This window comes from Kogia breviceps, chromosome 2 (genome assembly GCF_026419965.1).
Source record: "Kogia breviceps isolate mKogBre1 chromosome 2, mKogBre1 haplotype 1, whole genome shotgun sequence".
NCBI lineage: Eukaryota > Metazoa > Chordata > Mammalia > Artiodactyla > Physeteridae > Kogia > Kogia breviceps.
The window spans coordinates 115,642,533-115,662,754 of NC_081311.1; the positions used below are offsets into that span (position 1 = coordinate 115,642,533).

The 20,222-nt window shown below is 36.8% G+C and overlaps 1 protein-coding gene across 16 annotated transcripts in view; it reads right to left on the minus strand.

The window, feature by feature from the left end:
• Positions 1-20,222, minus strand: part of GTDC1 (glycosyltransferase like domain containing 1) — a 425,639-nt gene that overhangs the window by 239,043 nt on the left and 166,374 nt on the right. For 13 of the 16 annotated variants that reach the window (XM_067025953.1, XM_067025952.1, XM_067025960.1 and 10 more), the window contains 2 exons: positions 12,804-12,971; positions 7,671-7,844 (listed from right to left, as the gene is read on the minus strand). The exons of 1 other annotated variant lie outside the window; for it this stretch is intronic. In XM_067025953.1, the coding sequence (XP_066882054.1) occupies positions 7,671-7,844; positions 12,804-12,971 (342 nt within the window). The remainder of the gene's footprint in view (positions 1-7,670; positions 7,845-12,803; positions 12,972-20,222) is intronic. 2 more of the 16 variants (XM_067025956.1, XM_067025963.1) reach the window with 1 other exon arrangement.

Sequence of the window (20,222 nt, forward strand, 5' to 3'; positions counted from 1 at the left end):
GGAAACACATACACTTGATCTTTTTACGTTAATTATGCGTAACAATAATTAAAAAATTAAACTCATTTTTCACAATATAATGGGACAGAGGAGGCAGGCAAATGACAAACATATACAAGTATCAGGTCTTGAAAGACTGAGCATTTCTCTCTTCACCTTTAATCCAACTGAATGCTATTTGAAGCAGATGATATCCACTTTGAAGCTCCCTGATGGAATTCCTCCAGAAAACATGATCTTTTTCAAGGATAAGGGATGCCACTTTGTAATTCACTGTATTTCTACAATTCATTCTTATGTGGTCCAATTTGTTGGGGGTGGAGATTATCTAGTTACATAAAAATCATGGATACGCCCTCAGTATCAAATCTTACAAGGGAGACAGATGGAAGAAGTCTGATGCTGTGCAGATGTATGTAGTCAGTTACATCCTTATCATCTAATATGATGGATTGGGGACTGTCCTGTAAGACAGGTGTCATGCTATAAGCTAACTTGTAAGGGAAGAGAGTTTGTATAAATGACAAGATACTTAGAAATTGAAAAAAATAAAATAGTTTTCTTATACTGAAATAATGGTGTGAGTCTACAGCTGTTTCTTTGACATATTCTTCCTATTCTGCTTCTTTAGTCAAATTTTCAATTTGACTATGAGAATTCTTTTTTTAAAATTGTTCACTCTTCCTTAAGTCAAGAACAGTATGATCTCTTTTTCATAAGGAGTTAACTGGACTTGGGTTGAGGTTCTATTCTGAGCTCACTAGATAGAAAGCGACAGGGCCAGGATTCACACTAGGGCTTTCGGCTCCACAGACAGTTCTCCATTAGGATGCTCAACAAATATATTTTTTTTAATTGCTCATTCCTTTTCAGGTTTCCTCTTTTCAAAACTTCAATCTTTTGAAAGTCTGCTTTCTAAGACTTTGTGTCCCTTCTTTCATAACATTACCATGACATGTTCCCTTTCACTCAACATTTCCATCAATTCTCTTTTATAAATCATTTGTTCTTCACTGGCCAAAGTTACGTACCAGGGTCCAAAACCTCTCTTTTTGGGACAGGTAGTGTAGAAAGACTTTTAAGAGGTCGGGTTCTAAAATAGGGTAAAAAATGTGTTTGATTTCTACCTATACCTTTACTATCTGTATGAGTGTAGGCAAAAAGCTACTTATATTTGTATGGCTGGTTTTTTTCAACTATAAATGGAAAATATCTTTTAGAATTGTTGGAAGAATAAAATGCTAAAATATGTATAATATGCTTAGTGTAATGCTAGACTAAAATAAGACTCAGGAAGGTTAGCTGTTATGGTTAGCTCTACCTTCTAAAGAGGACACTGTCAGAAAGCAAGTTGCAAATTCCTCAGATGTTCTGATTTCATAAGACTGAGACCTGTGCAAAGGTCTGGATATATAAAATTCCCTAGTTCTGCTAAACTTTGCCTTTATGACAGTTGCATGATCTAGAATAGGAAAATATTGGCTTCCTCTAGTCAATATCTAGCTCAATAAGCTGCAGAATTGCTCCCTTTTTTCCTCTCCATCACACACCATCAGCACCATGGAGCTCTATGTGAAATTTGCCTTCTTGAAATGCACAGTAAAAATTCCTTCATTTTCAATCTAATCTATATCCTTTAACACAGAATAGTCGTCCTCTGCAGTACATTCCAATCGTGAGTCTCATCCCACTAAGTCTTGAGATCACATTCATCTTTTGGTATGCTGCAAGCTGAATATCTGTATTCCTTCAAAATTCATATGTTGAAATCCTGACTCCCAATATAATGCTTTTAAGAGATGGGGGCTTTGGAAGGTGATTAGGTCATGAGGGTGGAGCCCGCATGAATGGGATTAGTGACCTTATGAAAGACAGCTCAGAGAGCTCCCTTGCCCTTTGTAGCACATGAGGACACAGTGGGAAGACAGCCACCTATGAATCAGAAAGCAGGCCTTCACCAGACATCAAATCTGCCAGAGACTTGATCTTAGACTTCCCAGCCTCCAGAACTGTGAGAAATAAATTTCTGTTGTTTATTAGCCCCCCAATCTATGGTATTTTCTTATAGCAGACGAAAAGGACTAAGCCATGGTATTAATATTACAAAATCTGTTTTGTTGACTACCAATCATCTGGCAGGCTTGGATGCCTTCAGTGCTGAAGGAGCCAATATATATACACCCTAGCAGCAAACGGAGATATGGTACATGAAAAGGCTCCAGTCAGAAAAATCCAAAAAAGGTGTCTTACTGAAATGTTCCCTGGTCACCCAAGCTTACAGACATTGCAGCTGCATGAAAAAGGGTTAGATGTTTATTATCTTCCTTTAGGTGAACATGGTTCATGTACATCCTAGAGTAAGGCATGACATTTAGCTCCATTTGCTGTCATTTATAATTTCTGCCACAAGTGGGTTATGAATTTCCCTATATTCTTAAAGAGAATTTACTGGCTACCATTTAATCTTTCTTAATAAATCACAGTTATCCATTTGATGTACAAGCTGTACAATCATGGAGGAATGTCTGCAGGGGTTTATCCATGTGCAGAGTTGCCTGTACTGCCCTAGAATGGCTCCAGGCTGCCATGCTTTTTCACTTCTCATATATTTTTTTAAACAGTTTATCTCTCTCCTCCCTTGTTGTCAAGCTGTCAGTCAGCTGTCACTTTTCACTGTTGTCAGTGAGCCTGCCTTTATCGCACCCCCAATTTGATGCTGCTAATCTGCTGTCGTTGAAAAATCAGATAATCAAGACCTCTGAAACTGCATTCACAATAAGAGGTGAGCTGAGCACTGGATGAAGATTTTGAGATAGGAGTTCCAGTTTCTGCTCTGTCTATATCTATCTGTGTGATTACCAGAAGACACTTAACTTCTCTGGGCCTTGGTGCCTTCATCCTTAAAATATGGAGCAGAGCCTCTGTGTGTGTGTGTGTGTGTGTGTGTGTGTGTGTGTGTGTGTGTGTGTGTGTGTTAGAGAGAGAGAGAGAGAGAGAGAGAGAAAGAAAGAAAGAAAGAAAGAAAGAAAGAGAAAGAAAAAGAGATCTCACCTAGACTTGAAGGCTGTTTCTCTCCCTACCAGAAAAAAACATATGCAGGGTGGGGCACCACTGACCCTTTAGTCGTTGAATTCAAGGATAATTTTAGTCATCACTTTATTTAACCTCACTCCTCTGAATTCACTACCAATCATCTCCTTAAAACTCTCCTCCCTTTATTCCACAGGATAATTCTCTCATTGATGACCTCCTGACTCTTTTATCTTTTCTTCTCATTTCAATCTTGGGCTCTTCCTCCACTAACCCCTTAAGGGTCAAGAGTGGGAAAGGCCAGTCCAAAGCTAAAGATCAGGGTCATAATGAGAAACCGGCAACACGCCTGAGAAGCAGCACCTGTGTCCTGGAAGCCAACTTGAAGACTGTGTTGCAGTGTGTCCAATGCTGCTGATGTGTGACGTAAGATGAGCACTGAGAACTAACCACAGGATTTAGAGGCATGGAAATCATCAGGGACCTTGACAGAAACAGTCTCAGTGGAGTAGCTTTAAGAAAGAATAATGGGGATGAAATTGGAAACAAGTGTAAACAACTCTTTCAAGAGGTTTTGCTACTAAGAGAAATAAAGAAATGAGGTAGTAGCAGAGGAAGAAGTGGAATCAAGAGAGAATATTTTTAAGATGTAAAACAAATAGCATTTTTTGTATGCTAATAGGAACCATCCAGAAAAGAGGAAAACGGATAACGCAGATCAGAGAAAAAAAAATTGCTAGAAAAATAATTTTTAGGTATGCAAGAAGGATGGGCTCCAGCAAAGAAGTGGAAACAGGGTCTTAGTCAGAAGTAAGGTCAATCCATCAATAGTTACAGGTATGTGTGAAGATAAAAACTATGCACCCAGAAGCACATAATTGGGTAGATGTAATGGTGGCAGCATATAGAAATTCTCTTCTGATTGCTTCTATTTTTTTCAGTTATGATCTGAGAAGGAAGACAGAAGATTTGGTATTAAAAGCTTACAAAGAAAGAAAAATGCATTATCAGTTATTTAGAACAGAGGAATTATGGTACACTTGCCATACAGCTCAACAGGTCCATGTGGATTTAGGGGTCATGAATTTAGAGTAGGCTAATAAGTACGGCTGGAGGGTTTCCTCCTAATCAAATATGAGAGAAAAGGTGCAAAAGATTTGAGAGTACACACAAGAAAGGAAGTATGATGACAGAATGTGGAAGTTAAACTGGAGAAAGAAGGAGGAAAATTAGGACAAGAGAAGAATGAACATAAGGAGCTGGCTCCTTACCATCAATGGATGCTAGGTGCTGGTGAGGCCAAAAGGCTGCTTGAGTCAGGATGATAAAAAGAATACATAAAGGAACCTCTTTATTTATATTAGGCTGTTCCTTTGGCAGAGTACTTCTTTACTTTCACGTGTTAAAAGAGGGCAAAGGGGAAGACAGTCCTTTATATTCAGGTGGCAATAAATGTGCTAGGTTATAAAACAATGGGGATGAAGGAGTTAATAAGATGAATTAAACTTTATTAAGGTTCTGTTATGTGCCAGGCACTCGGCTGGGCATTTGGCACACATTATTTCATTTAATAGCTACATCATGCCTATGAGGGGATAGGTAAATATAATCATAACCATTAAAGAACCTAAGCTCAGGGTCATTACACTTGCACAGGTCACAGAGCTAGTAAGTGGCGGTGAAGACTCAAATATGTGCATGCCTAACTACAGTATTTAAGAGCTTTCCCACTTCAAAATGTTTTAATACATATAATATTTTCAAGTGAATATTCTTTCTTGCTACTATTTTTCTGGTCTTTGAGAATGAGGCAGTGGAGGGGTGAGGAAGGTAATAGGTACGCAGGTACTACAAGCCCAATATTGAATTTCTCTATGACAGACATGCTCTGAGTTTTAACAATTATCAACTTTATAAATCCTCAAATATTTTGCTGAAATATGGCTTTTTCCCTTCCCTGATTAATATACCTTATATTATATATTATTAGAGCACATTATATTAATAATTTATGTATATGTTCTGCTTTGTTTTTAAATTAAATTCGAGAGAAAGATAGAAGCATTCAAAATTTTTTTTTAATTTTTAATCACCTTGGTTATTTTGCCTTTGGAATTACTAAATATTTTTCAACATCTCAACAAAATAATACTCTTTTAAGACTGCAGGCATTAGAATGATTGTCATTCATGCAAATAATCACTTACTTACACTATATGAGTTTGGGTTGGATAAAGCAAATTACCATTTGAAAATAATTCAAATAACACTCTGGGCTAAGACCTTGCTTATGAATGTTATCTTGGCCACAATATTTTTTAAACTTCTTCCATTTAGCTAGATTTATTTATGGTAATACAGTCCAAATTAATAAACTATTCAATTGCCACAGGTGTATTAAACATAGGATGTTGTAGGACTATATCAGATACAAGTGAATTTTAAAACATACTATTTATTTGGAATTCTATAGCAGTAATAATTAAGATGTGCTATAGGGGGCTTCCCTGGTGGAGCAGTGGTTGAGAGTCCACCTGCCGATGCAGGGGACGCGGGTTCGTGCCCCGGCCTGGGAGGATTCCACATGCCGCGGAGCGGCTGGGCCCGTGAGCCATGGCCGCTGAGCCTGCGCGTCCGGAGCCTGTCCTCCGCAACGGGAGAGGCCACAACAGTGAGAGGCCCGCGTACCACCAAAAAAAAAAAAAAAAAAAAAAGATGTGCTATAACTACCTATCCACTTAAAGATGTGCATTTTTTTTTTTTTTTTGAGGTACGCGGGCCTCTCACTGTTGTGGCCTCTCCCGTTGCGGAGGACAGGCTCCGGACGCGCAGGCTCAGCGGCCATGGCTCACGGGCCCTCCCAGACCGGGGCACGAACCCGTGTCCCCTGCATCGGCAGGTGGACTCACAACCACTGCGTCACCAGGGAAGCCCAAAGATGTGCATTTTGACGATGTATTATTATATGAAAAACTTAAAAGCATGTCAAAAAATAAGGTTCAAAATATGGTCTAAAGCAGTGGTCCCCAACTTTTTTGGCACTAGGGACCAGTTTCATGGAAGACAATTTTTCCACGAACTGGGGGATGGTTCAGATGGTACTGCAAGCAATGGGGAGAGATGGGGAGTGGCACATGAAGCTTTGCTCGCTCGCCCACCACCCACCTCCTACTGTGCGGCCTGGTTCCTAACAGGCCCAGGGGTTGGGAACCCCTCATCTAAAGTATAAGCTGTGTTCTAGCTAATCACAGATCTAAAGTATAACAATCATATTTTTCAGAAGTTGACATTCTCTCATCACACATATGAAAATTATATATTACAAAGACATATTATATACATATTTACATATATATGAAATCAATTGTGATCTTAGTTTCACTTAGGTTTATAGTTTTCAAAACTGTAAATAAATCATTAAATATTTTTGACAAATGACCTATACTGACAGGAAGATTAGATAGTTAACAGAAAATTTAATCAAAAGTCATAAGAGTCTAAATTTTAATACAGTCTCTGACAGTAATCAGCAGTGTGAGCGTAAGCCAGTCTGCTTCTCCGGCCTTCTGTTTTCTGAACTCCATAGAGTAAGGATCAGGCAAGTTGTTCTAACTTAAATTTTATGACTCACTAGCTTGATTTGGTATTAGGCAGATTTTTCTTCAATGCAATATTAACTAGTAAGACACTTAAATCAGTATTAGGGGTGTGGAAGAGTGGGTGTCCCCACAGCAAAATCTGGGTGAACTCAGTAAGTCCAGAACACAGAGACTAATGCTGACCTCCTACATAGCATATTTGGATATTAAATTATCTCCTGCCTTCATTTCAAGGATGGGGAAGAAACAGCTGTCCCTGAACTCTTTTTAAGGACACAGTCAGTTACAAAACAGCAGCATCCCCAGCTAGTATGAGTCCCACTGAAGTAAACTTTCTATTCACAAGGGGAAAATATTCCTGGTGGTAGTAAAAACAATTTTGCTAGGTTTAATCAAAAGTGAAAAGGAATTCTAGAATGTTCTCTTTGAGCCACATCATCCATTGCTAATTCAGGGTGGGTCCAGAGATAAGGGTAATAAAAAATATCCTTAGTGACTGAGAAAAAGAACTGGCAATTAAGTGCATTTGCAACCCAATATAGAAGACCTAACTCTTTACTAAGATAATATAAATAAAAACGGGAGAAGGGGAAAAAAAACAGAAAAAACAACATGGGAAATGAAAATAATCTAAGCAGTAAAATTTAACACTGATTTACTTAGAAGTTACTATTACACATATAAACCAGTGGGCAAAAGCTGAATACAAAGGTTGAGACCTATGCTTGACAATGACTTCTGTAGCAAAACAACAAATAAACAAAACAGTAAGTGTTAAAAGCCAAAGCACTGTGCTTTGGCAAACAAATAAATAAGAGAAAAGAAAGGAAGAACTCAGTATCAGAATTAACCATTCAGTGACAGGTTGGACACATGATTATTTAACACCTTTGTAAATCACAGCATGGCGAAATAGAACTTGATTCTCTAACTAATCATGCTTACACTGAAAAGTCAAAATTGGCAAGAACATCACCGATTTTTACACATTTGGGGAATAATTTATGACACAATATTGAAAATGGAGTTAAACATACTGACCTGCTCACATCAGGAAACCTGATGGGAAAGTAAATAACTTGGCACTTGGGTCTGATGATGCTTTCCAGATCTTTGGGTCTGTGATCAGGAATCAGCTTCATGAATTTTCCAATAGAAGTAAGAAATGACTCCATATTAAAAACCGAGTTGAATACCACCACATCAGCCACCAGGCTGCAAAGGGAAAGGATAAATGCATATGGTGAGCCCACACTTGTTCAGTTATTTTTATAAGCCTAAGACTTCTTTATTAATCAGAGTTTATACTGCACCTTGGGTTTGCAAAGAACTCTGCACTTCCTACCAGTATTTATCAAAATGACTCTAATAGATGAGTTAGTTTCATTAGCATTATATCAAGGGAAGGTAGATTACTGGCATCAGAGAGGAAAGGCAGGAGAGGAATTAAGTGATTTAACGGGATCCTATAACACTTCAAACCAAAGTATTAGGTTGGCCAAAAAAGTCCCTTTGGTGTTTTCCGTAAGATGGCTCCAGTAGCACTTTAGTGGTCTTCAACTTCATTCGAAATAATTTTGTTAGATTGCATTGTGACAGCTGTCATATCAGCGTGCCTTTAAAAATAAATCAGAATTGGTGAATTTCTGTGCAGCCATTTTAATATTGAAGATGGGAGGGAAAAAAGTAACATTTTCGGCATATTATGATTTATTATTTCAAGAAAGGTAAAAAAACTGAAAAGCAAAAAAAAAAAAAAAAAGGTTTGTGTGGTGTATGGAGAAGGTGCTGTGACTGATTGAACACATCAAAAGTGGTTTGCAAAATTTCGTGCTGCAGATTTCTCGCTGGACGATGCTCCATGGTCCAGTAGACCAGTTGAAGTTGATAGCGATCAAATCAAGACATTAATTAAGAACAATCAATATTACACCATGCGGGAGATCGCTGACATACTCAAAATATCCAAATCAAGCATTGAAAATCATTTGCACCAGCTTAGTTTCGTGAATCGGTTTGGTGTTTAGGTTCCAGGTAAGTTAAGCGGAAAAAAACCTTCTTGACGGTATTTCTGCGTGTGATTCTCTACTTAAACGTAATGAAAACGTTCCAGTTTTTAAACAAATTGTGATGGGCGATGAAAAGTAGACACTGTACAATAATGTGGAACAGAAGAGATGGTGGGGCAAGCGAAATGAACCATCCCAAAAGCCAGTTTTTATCCAGAGAAGGTGATGTTGTGTATTGGTGGGATTGGAAGGCAGTCCTCTATTGTGAGCTTTTTCTAGAAAACCAAACGATTAATTCCAACAAGTACTGCTCCCAATTAGACCAACTGAAAGCAGTACTCGATGAAAAGCGTCCAGAATTAGTCAACAGAAAACGTATAATCTTCCATCAGGATAACGCAAGACCGCGTTTCTTTGACAACCAGGAAAAACTGTTACAGCTTGACTGGGATCAAGCTGATTCATCTGCCGAATTCACCAGACATTGAACCTTCGGATTTCCATTTATTTCGGTCTTTACAAAATTCTCTTAATGGAAAAAAGTCCAATTCCCTGGAAGACTGTAAAAGGCACCTGCAACAGTTCTATGCTCAAAAAGATAAAAAGCTTTGGGAAGATGGAATTATGAAGCTGCCTGAAAGACAGCAGAAGGTAGTGGAACAAAAGTGAATACGTTGTTCAATAAAGTTCTTGGTGAAAATGAAAAATGTGTCTTGCATTTTTACTTTAAAAACTGAAGGAATAGGGCTTCCCTGGTGGCGCAGTGGTTGGGAGTCCGCCTGCCGATGCAGGGGATGAGGGTTCGTGCCCCGGTCCAGGAGGATCCCACGTGCCGCGGAGAGGCTGGGCCCGTGAGCCATGGCCACTGAGCCTGCGCGTCCGGAGCCTGTGCTCCGCAACGGGGAGAGGCCACGGCAGTGAGAGGCCCGCGTACCGAAAAAAAAAAAACAAACAAACCTGAAGGAAACTTTTGGCCAACCCAATGTATTTTTCCGCAACGCCAGGAATTTTCAATATTATCACCAAGTACAGGAGGACCTTTTTCTTTGTGGCCCAACTACCCAGGTTGGGTTTCTATGTCAGTGATGTACTTCTTTTTACACCACAGTACTGAGAACAGAACACTTGCCATACTTTTCACTGCCTTCAAGGAGATTAATCCAGATAAAGCTATTTCATACTAAGAGCATACCTTGATAACATGTGGTTAAAGTCTATTTCTCATTTGAACCCTTGCTCCAAGAAACTGTTAGGTTTTTTAAAGTTCTGAGACTACACAGGAAGGATTATATAGAAACTCCACAAATAACTTATTTTTTTATTATATTAGATTTGGAGTAGCCAGAGAAATAGAAGAAATTGGTGAAAATGGATCCAGAAATCCATACCACTAGGTCCTACTGATTACACAATGTATTATAAAGGACCACAACACCATGGACCTTCAGAATTAAACAAAAGAAATATAATATTGGCTGTTGCTTTCGATGCAAAGGCTGTGATCCTCTCCTTAGTATTTTTTTATTAAAAATAATCTAAAATACATAGTTAGAAGGAAATGTAAAAACAAAGTTTATGTGTCATTAATATGTCAGTAGTGTCCAAATTTGCCTATAACATTTTCTTGGAAACCAATGAACACAAATGATAACTATGGGTGAGCTGGATAAACAGGAATATGTACTATGTTCCCTTTATGAATCAAAAAACTATTTTAATAAATCATTGTTTTGTTTTTTAAAATAACCCTCTTTGCTTTAAGCCATGATTCAGTGTCTCAGTGTCACTGAATCTCAATAAAATGCATACAAATGCTTTGATAAGAAGGTATATAAGATCAAATAGAAAAAGCAGTTAGTTTTATTTCACCCTGTAAAGGACATCAAGGAAACTGAAAAGAAGACATGCAAGCCCACAAGACTGTAAAACACAAATGCATAAACAGAGCTTATAGAGCAGGAATACCACAGCTAGTCCTCAGTTTAGTTTAATTCACATTTACTGGACAGTCAAAGTTTCTATTATCAAGACATAGCAGAATGAAAAACTGACAAAAGGAATGTTGACCTGCCACCCCTATCTGCCCCCCACTCCTGCAAAATTGTTTTCCCATACAAGTTTTTTTTTTTTTTTTTTTTTTAGTTGCAACCTAGGGCAAACTTGGGATTAGCAGTGATTACAACATGGATGATACAAGAGAATGTCACAGAAGTGCTGACACAATACCAAGCAATAAGGAAGCCAATATAATAATATACCAAAAGTTGAAGGATGTTTTATAGCTAGTCTGTTTTCACCATATGTCACATATTGTAATAGTGACCCACAGGTCATACATAATACATAGTTATGTCATGTGTTCATCAGTCAGAGGGGTAGTGAAACCTCTATTTAAGGTGAGTGCTTATGTCAGTCATCTCTGAAGCCCTTAACTGTGACACAGTCAAGAAAGAAACCTGACAGTGCCAACAAAAGCAGAAGTCGGCAAGAAAACTAAAGAAACACTTTAGGAAGCTGGAGTCATACTTTTCATACTGAATCTGAACAGGACTGCTTTCTGACACTCTTATTTTTCCTCTGGACGACTGCAAGCCAGTTTTTTTCTCATTAAGAGTCCCACCAATGATCAAGCCCACTTCTTTCTCTCCAAGCTCATCTATCAGTTTACACTCTTGAGATGAGCAATGTTGAAAAATTATATATAAGCTTTTATAGTCTCATTCCTTTTGAGCAAAACAATCTTTTCTGAAACAGAGAGACGAGGGGTAGTGAGCTAAAAAATTTTTTAGCTATCTGCCCTCAAATGGCATTCAACCCAACTACTTAAATTCTTAAAAACCCAGTTTATGCCAAATTAAAGTTCCAAGATAGTTTACAGAAATATTCTTTTTCATGCATTTCCTCTGTGATATGAGTGGGTGTAACTTCCATTAACTTTAAAGCCACCCATAAAGGGAAAAATAGACTTAATTTTTTTCCCCAGTTATTTCTCAGGGGTAATAAACACACACTATCTGAGGAAAAGAATGATGCTAATTCAAGAAACCAAAAGAATATTACAAATGTTTTCCATATTGATAAAGCACAAAATGACTTTATTTTTGTTTTTAAAACATATTTTCCCCCTGTTTCAATATAAAATAAAGAATTTTAATTTTATTATGAAATTTTAAAACGGTTGCTTTTTTTAAGAGACATTTGATGTGAAGCAGCTCCACTCTATTTTGATAGTGCTGCTACTTCATTTGAAGCAGCTTGTAAAAATGATTGCAGGAAAACATTTACAAAATGCTCAAAACACAGAAGTATTACCATCTAGCTGTTTTTCTATGTCAGTGAAACTATGGAATATACCTGAAAAAAGAGCTGGGAGTCTGTTTAAACACATCATCAATCCCAGTTGCTAATAACTATTTTAAAAGGTTAGTAAACTGAACCCAATCACTGCCAAACTGACTCCCTTTGAGTGTTGCAGTTATGTGGATGGGATCCAGTAGCAAAGCTGTTTCAGAGTTGTTATTAACTTCTTTCATTAACTAAGTTTCAGGAGATACACTTTGTTGAAGTAACAGTAAAGAAGGACCATCACCTTTGAAATGTCATGGTATTTTAAGGCTATGCAGTTTCAGAAGACTCAAGAGGGGAAAAAAAAACTCCTAAAGATTCATTTTCCATAGTTTTCTCTTACAAACAACAAGAAAAAAAAGGACAAAAACCCCTTGCTCCATTATGCTTTAATTTTTGTTTATTCCTCTGTAAATTTCTATTTTGATTTCAGCTGGATACATGGAAGGTAGCTGGTAAATAAAAGTTGACTAACTGTCTTTTTCTAAAAGTATGTCTCACACAGTAGATGATGGACTCGGGGGCTGAAGAAGGTCCCTGTCACCCCTTTGATTCTATTTTGAATGTTGTAGAAAATACAGATAATTAGTTCAACATTTAGATTGTTACACATATGTATTTTATAAAAGGATTAGCTGTTCTCTTATATGTACATATTGCAGAGGCACAAGTAATTCCTACCATGGAAGGTATGTTTAAACATTTGCTCCTAATTTAAGGTATTTTTAAAATAAGTGTACTGGAGGTCTCCAGATTTAAAAGCTAACTATAAGGAAAAAGATGGCAAAGGACTAAATATAATGATACAATCTATACCTACCATGAGAGAATTTGGTTGTATCCATATTGGAAATCCCTCTCCTGACATTTCTTGACAGGATATACCAATTGGTTCTCATGGAAGTACAGAATCTTTTTCAATTTCCCAAGGTCAGGCCGAAGGGCAGCCAGTTCAGTCAGGTTAAGCACTGAGCTTGTGAAGAGGATCCTAGGAAACAAGGAAATTAGGGTTACCACCCCGAGCATACTTGAAGTGGGCATCCTGTGCCTTCTCTCCCTCTTCCGGAAAACATATCCCCCATAGGGACACATCAAGAGTTAAGCCTTAATACCATGTAGCAGCATTCTAAGTTTTGATCTCTTAAAAAGCAGCTGCTAAGAACTATAAAAGCCCTGAATCTCATTGGTCTTCTCAGCTCAGTTACTGAGAGATGGCAAAAAAAAAAAAAAAAAAGCTGGATGGATTTTATTGAAAAAAGCCTAGAAAAGCTCCATCTGAAGGACAAATGGAACAAAGATAAGGCTGACTGGGGAATACTTTGCTTGCCAGTTTCATTACACTTTACTTCTTTATGCAACCAACTACTGAAATTCAATATATGAGCAGGAGTGGCACGTGTTCGTGTATGACATAAACCCTTTTGATTTATGCAATAGACTTATCTAGTGAGGGCTTTTTCTCTTGGCATGTTTTCTTATGCCCCCCTTTTAAATATTCTGCAATATCTGTGGTTTTTCTTTTTATATTTTCTTCTCGATTACTGGACTGCTAATGGCACCATCTGTACACTCTGTAATATCCCTTATATAAAACATAAATTTTAAAAATCAAGAAAGCCTGGTTCCTTGTCTTTGGGGGGAAAAAAGGAAACTGAAAGTCTACCTATCCATGGTTATAAATAAAATAGTGTCTGTTTACTCACTCATTCCATAAACATTTATCATAAATGCCTACGAGGTACCAGGGTCAAGCCAGGAAGAACAGAAAAGATGCACAAGACAGCCTGCAGAATGAATGCTGCCAATAACAGTGGCATGAACAAAGTACTAGAGGAACAAACAGACAACTGTCTGGGACAACCTGGAAATATTTCACTAATGAGGTGGCTAATATGTGTGGACACAAAAGAGGGACAAATTACAGTCCCTGAGTAGCTGAGGACATTTAGATGGCACAATTTTGATAGAATGCCACCTTTATAACATAATATAGCATCATTTGACCCTTACAGCTTTAATTCCCATTCTAAAAAATGAGGTCCAAGAAGGTTAAGGGTTTTTTCCTAGAATCACACTGGTAGTAAGTGGCAAAGCAGAGATTCCCAGTCTTCTAAGCCCGAAGTACTATTCATTACACCACAGATATGAATTCGTTGTGGACTACTTACATTGCAAATGCTTTTTACTGTACTTAATAAATACAAAATAGCATCCTTGTTATTACCATGATTACAACTACTATAAATTCTCCCTTGCTGACAAGCCAAATGGCTAACTTCAGGTGTTTATATGATCTGCAGCACTAGCCTTTCACATAAGAAGAATGATTACATAATAAGTGCATACATCATAAAGAGGAATTCAAGTGTCTTCTTCACGGGCTAAAAAGGCACATACGACCAAAAAGCAGCCACCTCTCTAAACTCACATTGCTGTATTAATGTTATGGTTTATTGCTTTAAAGTAAAAAATCTTATCAAGGAGATGTATTTTTAAAAATTGTCTATTTGTACTCAACTAAAGCAAATAGAAAACTTATGTTCAGAAAATGTCCTCTATTTTTTCTAAAAATATTCCCACCACCACCACTAAGTATAAGCTTTTCTAAAATTTAGATTGAAAATTCTGAAATATGAAGATATTTGCTTATCTACAAATCTTATCTTTAGTAGAGAGAACAATAAAATTTAATCTCAGTCAATCTATATTTTCCTTAAAAGAAAACGGATGGCAACTTGTGGATCAAATTATTGAGTAATACACCACCCTCTATTCCCACTCCCCAGTCCCAAAATACAAACTACTGCAAACAATGACTCATTGTTAATCATTAAGACCTGAGCAAACTCCCGCAGCTTCCATCTATTTATTAATTATAAAAAAATCGTACCCTTATAATGGAGAAATTTGGTAGACATCTACTTACCCAAGTGACCAAACTTAATATGAACAATAGTGAGCCAAAGGGATATCATGTATTTACCAATGTGATACACTGAGAAAGACAGAGATCACCAATGCCTGAGAAAAATGCTTGATCTGAATTTGGTCATGAGGAAATAGCCAGACAAATATTCTGCCAAATAAATGGGCTGGATCTCCAAAAAATGTCAAGGTCATAAAAGGAAAAAAATCTAGATTAAAGGGAAATAAAAAGACCCCCAAACAAAATGCAATGTGTGATCCTTGATGGGATACTGAATGGGGAAAAAAAAACAGCTGTAGAAGATATAAGAACAACAGGGAAACTCTGAATATAAAATTGTAAAGTTTTATCAATCTTAAATTGAAGTGTATTGATTTTACTGCAATTATGTAGGGAAATATCCTCATTCTTAGGAGACACGTGTTGAATTATTAACATGTGAAGCATAATGATGGCTGCAACTAATTCTTAAATAGTTCGGTCCAAAGGCCACTAAAAGCAAATACTCAAATATTCATAGATAGAAATAAATGTGCAAAATGTTAACATTTGACTAACCTAAATAAATGATATATTGTAACTCACTGATCTAGTCTTGCAAATTTTTAAGTTATACATTTATACAACTACAAATTTGGGAGGATATTCATTAAATGGCAGTAAGTAGAAGGGAAAAATATGCCACATTCCATAAACAGTAAACCCATCATATATGTACTTCTAGTCAGACTCCAATTGTTCATTTCCTCCAAGAGAACTATCCTCAGGGTGGAACATCTGTAGCAAATGTTTAACTAAAGCAAGCCCTTCACTCTCCTCCTACCACATACCACCTCTCCTTACCCTACCTACCAGCTGACCCATAATCAAGGAATCCAAATCTAAAATTGAGACTTAAAATAAATAAAAAATTAAATAAAATAAATAAAAGCTCTCAAACGAGAGAATGCAATACATTCAGAAGTAAAATGGCAGTGATTTTCATAATATTACCCATTTGGGACTGCCCACACCAACACTTCCTTTAGTTTGTTCAGTCATTAACAGGAAACTCATTTTATTTTTATAACTAATCTTGAAATTGCGCTCACTACTTCTAAATTGTGGGAATTATTTCCAACATTAGTAAAACATTTCTCTTTGCTTTTTTGCTTGTAAAATGGAAGTTAAATTGGACAATAAGCAACTCCTCAAATATTCAGCTCAATGACACCTAAAAAGAAGTGATGAAGATGCCCACTAAAGAAATGCAGGTAAGATACATAGGCAATTTTTTCTTTGCTGTCCTCCATCAATTAAAAAAAAGTGTCTAATACAGTGAATGACATCACTCAATCAGCAGCTAATCCCTAGGCTCCCAATGTTCATCTTGCCTCAGGTATTATTTAAGCAATAAATCCTAACAAGGTGAGCTTTACCATCCCACACTGTGTCTCTGGCAGGAAAGGGCACAAGGTGATAGCAAAAGCCACTAGGAACAAGATAATTCCTGACAGCTGCTGCTTGAGCACAAGTTAAATTGAACAGTTTATCTCAGCATGAAGATGTTATAAGGTTTTATGTTTAATATTTTTAAATTAACATAAAACCCAGAGAAAGCAGTTGGGCAATCTTTCACAAACATGACATACTGCAATCACTGTATAAGCTGGATTAGTACTTATTACCATGCTACTACAGAATTAAGCTGTTTTTAGACCACCAAAGAGCTTTAAATTGCAACTTTTGTCTCTGTAAAAGAAACCTATATTTTAAATGTCTGCTAAATTCAAATTAATGGCTACCTCATTAGCTTACCATCTCACCAAAAGTACAAGTAAGCTGCTTTTATAATTGTCTAACCAAAACAGCTCTGTGCTGGAAAAGTACGTGAATGCCGTTCTAGGTATTGGGGACTGTATGCATACACATGCTTCAAGTATTTTCAGTGCACATTATACCTACAATCTGAGTCATATTTGCTTAAGGAATCCAAAATTATTCAACACAATGAAATTCTAGATTTTATTTTTCTTTGATTCAGTTTGAATACACTAGTTGTTTGCCTTTTATCCTATTTTCTTAATATGCCAAACGAGATGTTAAAATATACATAAGCACTGTAGGAGTGTGACTACTATTATCAAGATGCATACTTTTATACCTTAAATGGCATGAAGGGTCAGTGAAATGAGAAACAGAGGACAGGCATTCAATATTCCAACCACCACCATATACAATCTAGGAGAAAATCCTTCATGTACTAATTATCTCACTCTTGACCCATGAAGGTTTTTCAATAGCCCCCCACCTTCCGAAACCATTTATCACATAATGGGATACAGAACACAATTTAACACAGATACCAATCTGGGTTGTTATTTATACTTAAATAATTCCCTGCAGAGCTTTCAACAAGTCTTTGACAGAAGAGTGAATGCCATCTTCCAGCTGTGTCATCTTGCTCAATACTTAAATTCCTTGTCTAGATACACGTTGCCCAGCCTCACTCCCTAAGTCTTTCTTCATTCTTTTGTTGCCTATCTTGAGTTCCTGTTCCTTGATATCTACTCCCAGGATTCTAGATCCTATACTTTCTGTGATAGAATATTTTCTGCAATGAAGGAAATGTTCTATATCTGTACTGTCCAATACAGCAGCAACTAGCTACTTATGGCTATCAAGCACTTGTAGTGTAGTTAGTGTAACTGAGGAACTAAATTTTAAATTCAATTGGATTTAAGTTTAAATTAAATAGCCATAAATTAATGGGAAAGCACAACTCTGGATGGACCAGCTTCCCTTAACCCAACACTCCACCCATCCTACCTGAATGCAATTCCTCACTGAATTGATTTTCTTGTATAGACCCTTGATCTACTTGTGATAATCTAATTTCTAAGCTCCTCCTGATTTGCTGAATTTCACCTACCAGGGTCTCCAATTCTAGAATGCCAGAATGCCATATTTTTCCTTCTGATAATTAGAAAACACATGTTCATTACAGAAAATGTTTTAAGTACAAAAATTATAAATTAATTATCATGTACAACCACCCCAAAAGAGATGGCCACTATTTGCATTCTGGTGCTCATTTAGTCGTATACATTGAGCATCTATTATTTGCAAGGTACTAGGCTAAATAATGGACCTAAAATATACAACAAAGTAGCTCAGGCAAGAAGAAAACTGGCAGGCTGAGGAACTGAATAAGGACCAAGGAAGCTGGAGCAATTACTTCAATGAATAGCCAGAGAAGATGCTAAGGAAGTCTATGGGCCTTTGTGAGACATGAAAATAATTTTGAATTTTATGGTAAGAGCAATGCAAAGGGAATGAAGGATTTTAACTAGGGAAATGACAAAATAATAAATGCATATTAGGTGAATTTACCTTTATTCTTTCACTTTGTAATATGTACAAACTATTACAATTTTAATTGTTTTGCTTTTAATACATGTTTTGCTATGTTAAAAATTATTTCTGAAACATATATTTTAACAGATTTCATGATATGATGTGTCATAATATCATCGACCCAAACATGATTTTTAAATGTTTATATTCATGATTTTTAGATTTATTTAAATCTATAAAGTTTAAAATTTGTCTTGTATAATCTCTTATATTTCTATTGTATCTGTTTACGTATTTCATGAGATGTTTTATTTTTTTTTAATATCAGGGAACTTTACTCTGACTGCTGCATGGAAAACAGACTGCAAGGAATCACTTTGCAAGAAGGGAGAAGAGTAGGGAAGAGAAAAGAAATGTCAGTCTCTTGGACTAAAATGATAGCGCTGATGGTGCTGAGAAGCGGTCTGACTGGGTTTTTGCTGATGGTGCTGTCCAGGTTTGCTGATGAACTGGATGTAAGAAGCAAAAGAGGAGCGCTATCCTTTCCTCTGCTGTATCGCTTCCAACGTGTGTTGATAGTGTTTCAATGTAACAGGAGCTCAATGATACATACATGCATACGTGAAAATTACTCCCAAACATTTCAAAAGTCTTTGGCTTAAATATATTTTTTAAATTTATAAAAACCTGCGTAACAAGTTGTAACATTCATTAATCATTGATATACAAAATTTCATTTTAACTATGCTTTAGTTGTCAGCTACTTTATCTTAATTAGAACATCTCTATTGCACGTTTAAATGCTATGGATTTTCAAAAACCTTGAAGAACGTGCATAACCATATGTTTCCATGTGCTAAAACAATTAAAAATACAAGATGGAAGCATATTTAAAGGAAAAAGAAATGGAGCCACTTAATTTCCTAGGTTCTTGTGGGGGGGTAATTTACAGGCTAACACAGTATCCAGCTTCCCAATAGCTGTGCCATGATGTACCATCAATTAATAGGTCAGTTTTTCCACCATGTAATGTTCCTTTCCTGTGCTTATCATGATGGCTAGGAGAGCACAATGTAAAGAACAGTTGTCCAGAAGGCAGGGAATTGAGATCTGTAGGTAGGACCTGCCATTGAGCAAAATCTCCAGCTGGTTTCTTAACATCTATCCACTCTACAGTCATCAACACTCTGACCTGCCTTACAGATGCTTAAGAAGACAAATTACATAACACCTGTGGTGCTTTCTTAGCTACCAGTGCCACTTAAATTTGGGTATCTCTTAAATTACTCAAGCAAGCTCTCAAGTGTTTTAACTCTTGGTATGTGACATAGTATCTAATCCATAAAAGATACTTAGTAATTATGTTAGTAACAAGAAAGGAAGAAAAGGAAGGGAGGATGGGCCCTATTATTGAAAAAAATCATAAATAAACTGAAATTTGTACTGTGTACAGAAACATTTTTTATATATTTTGGGACTAGCATCTCTTAAGAGTATTCTTGTAAGACACAAGGTATCATGAACCATTCAGAACGTTTATAGATATATCTGTTTTACGCCATCTATCAATAAGTCAACAAATCAAAATATTATCAAGTCTCCTGACTTGACAAGCTAAGAAGTATATCACCCCTGTGCCAAAAGAGTTGACAATATAATTGGCAAAACAAGCCATAAGTAGAGGAAACATTAAATAGCAATAAAAAAGATAAGTAATAGCTCTGTCCTGCACAAGAAATGTAACAAAGCAGTGCAAGGCTGATTATGAATGAAGGCAGAGGCATTAAGCCCTATCCGTTCAGAGGAAGAAGAGAAAACTAAGGGCAGCAGAAAACCAGGAAGTCTCAAGTTTATTGAGGGTAGCAGGGGAGGCCTGGGTCCTGAGGTTTTGGGTCTAGAAGGATCAGTGCTATTTAAATAAGTCAGAGAGGAAGGACAGTTGGCTAAAGTTTAGGGTTTGAATAAAAGGAAATAAGA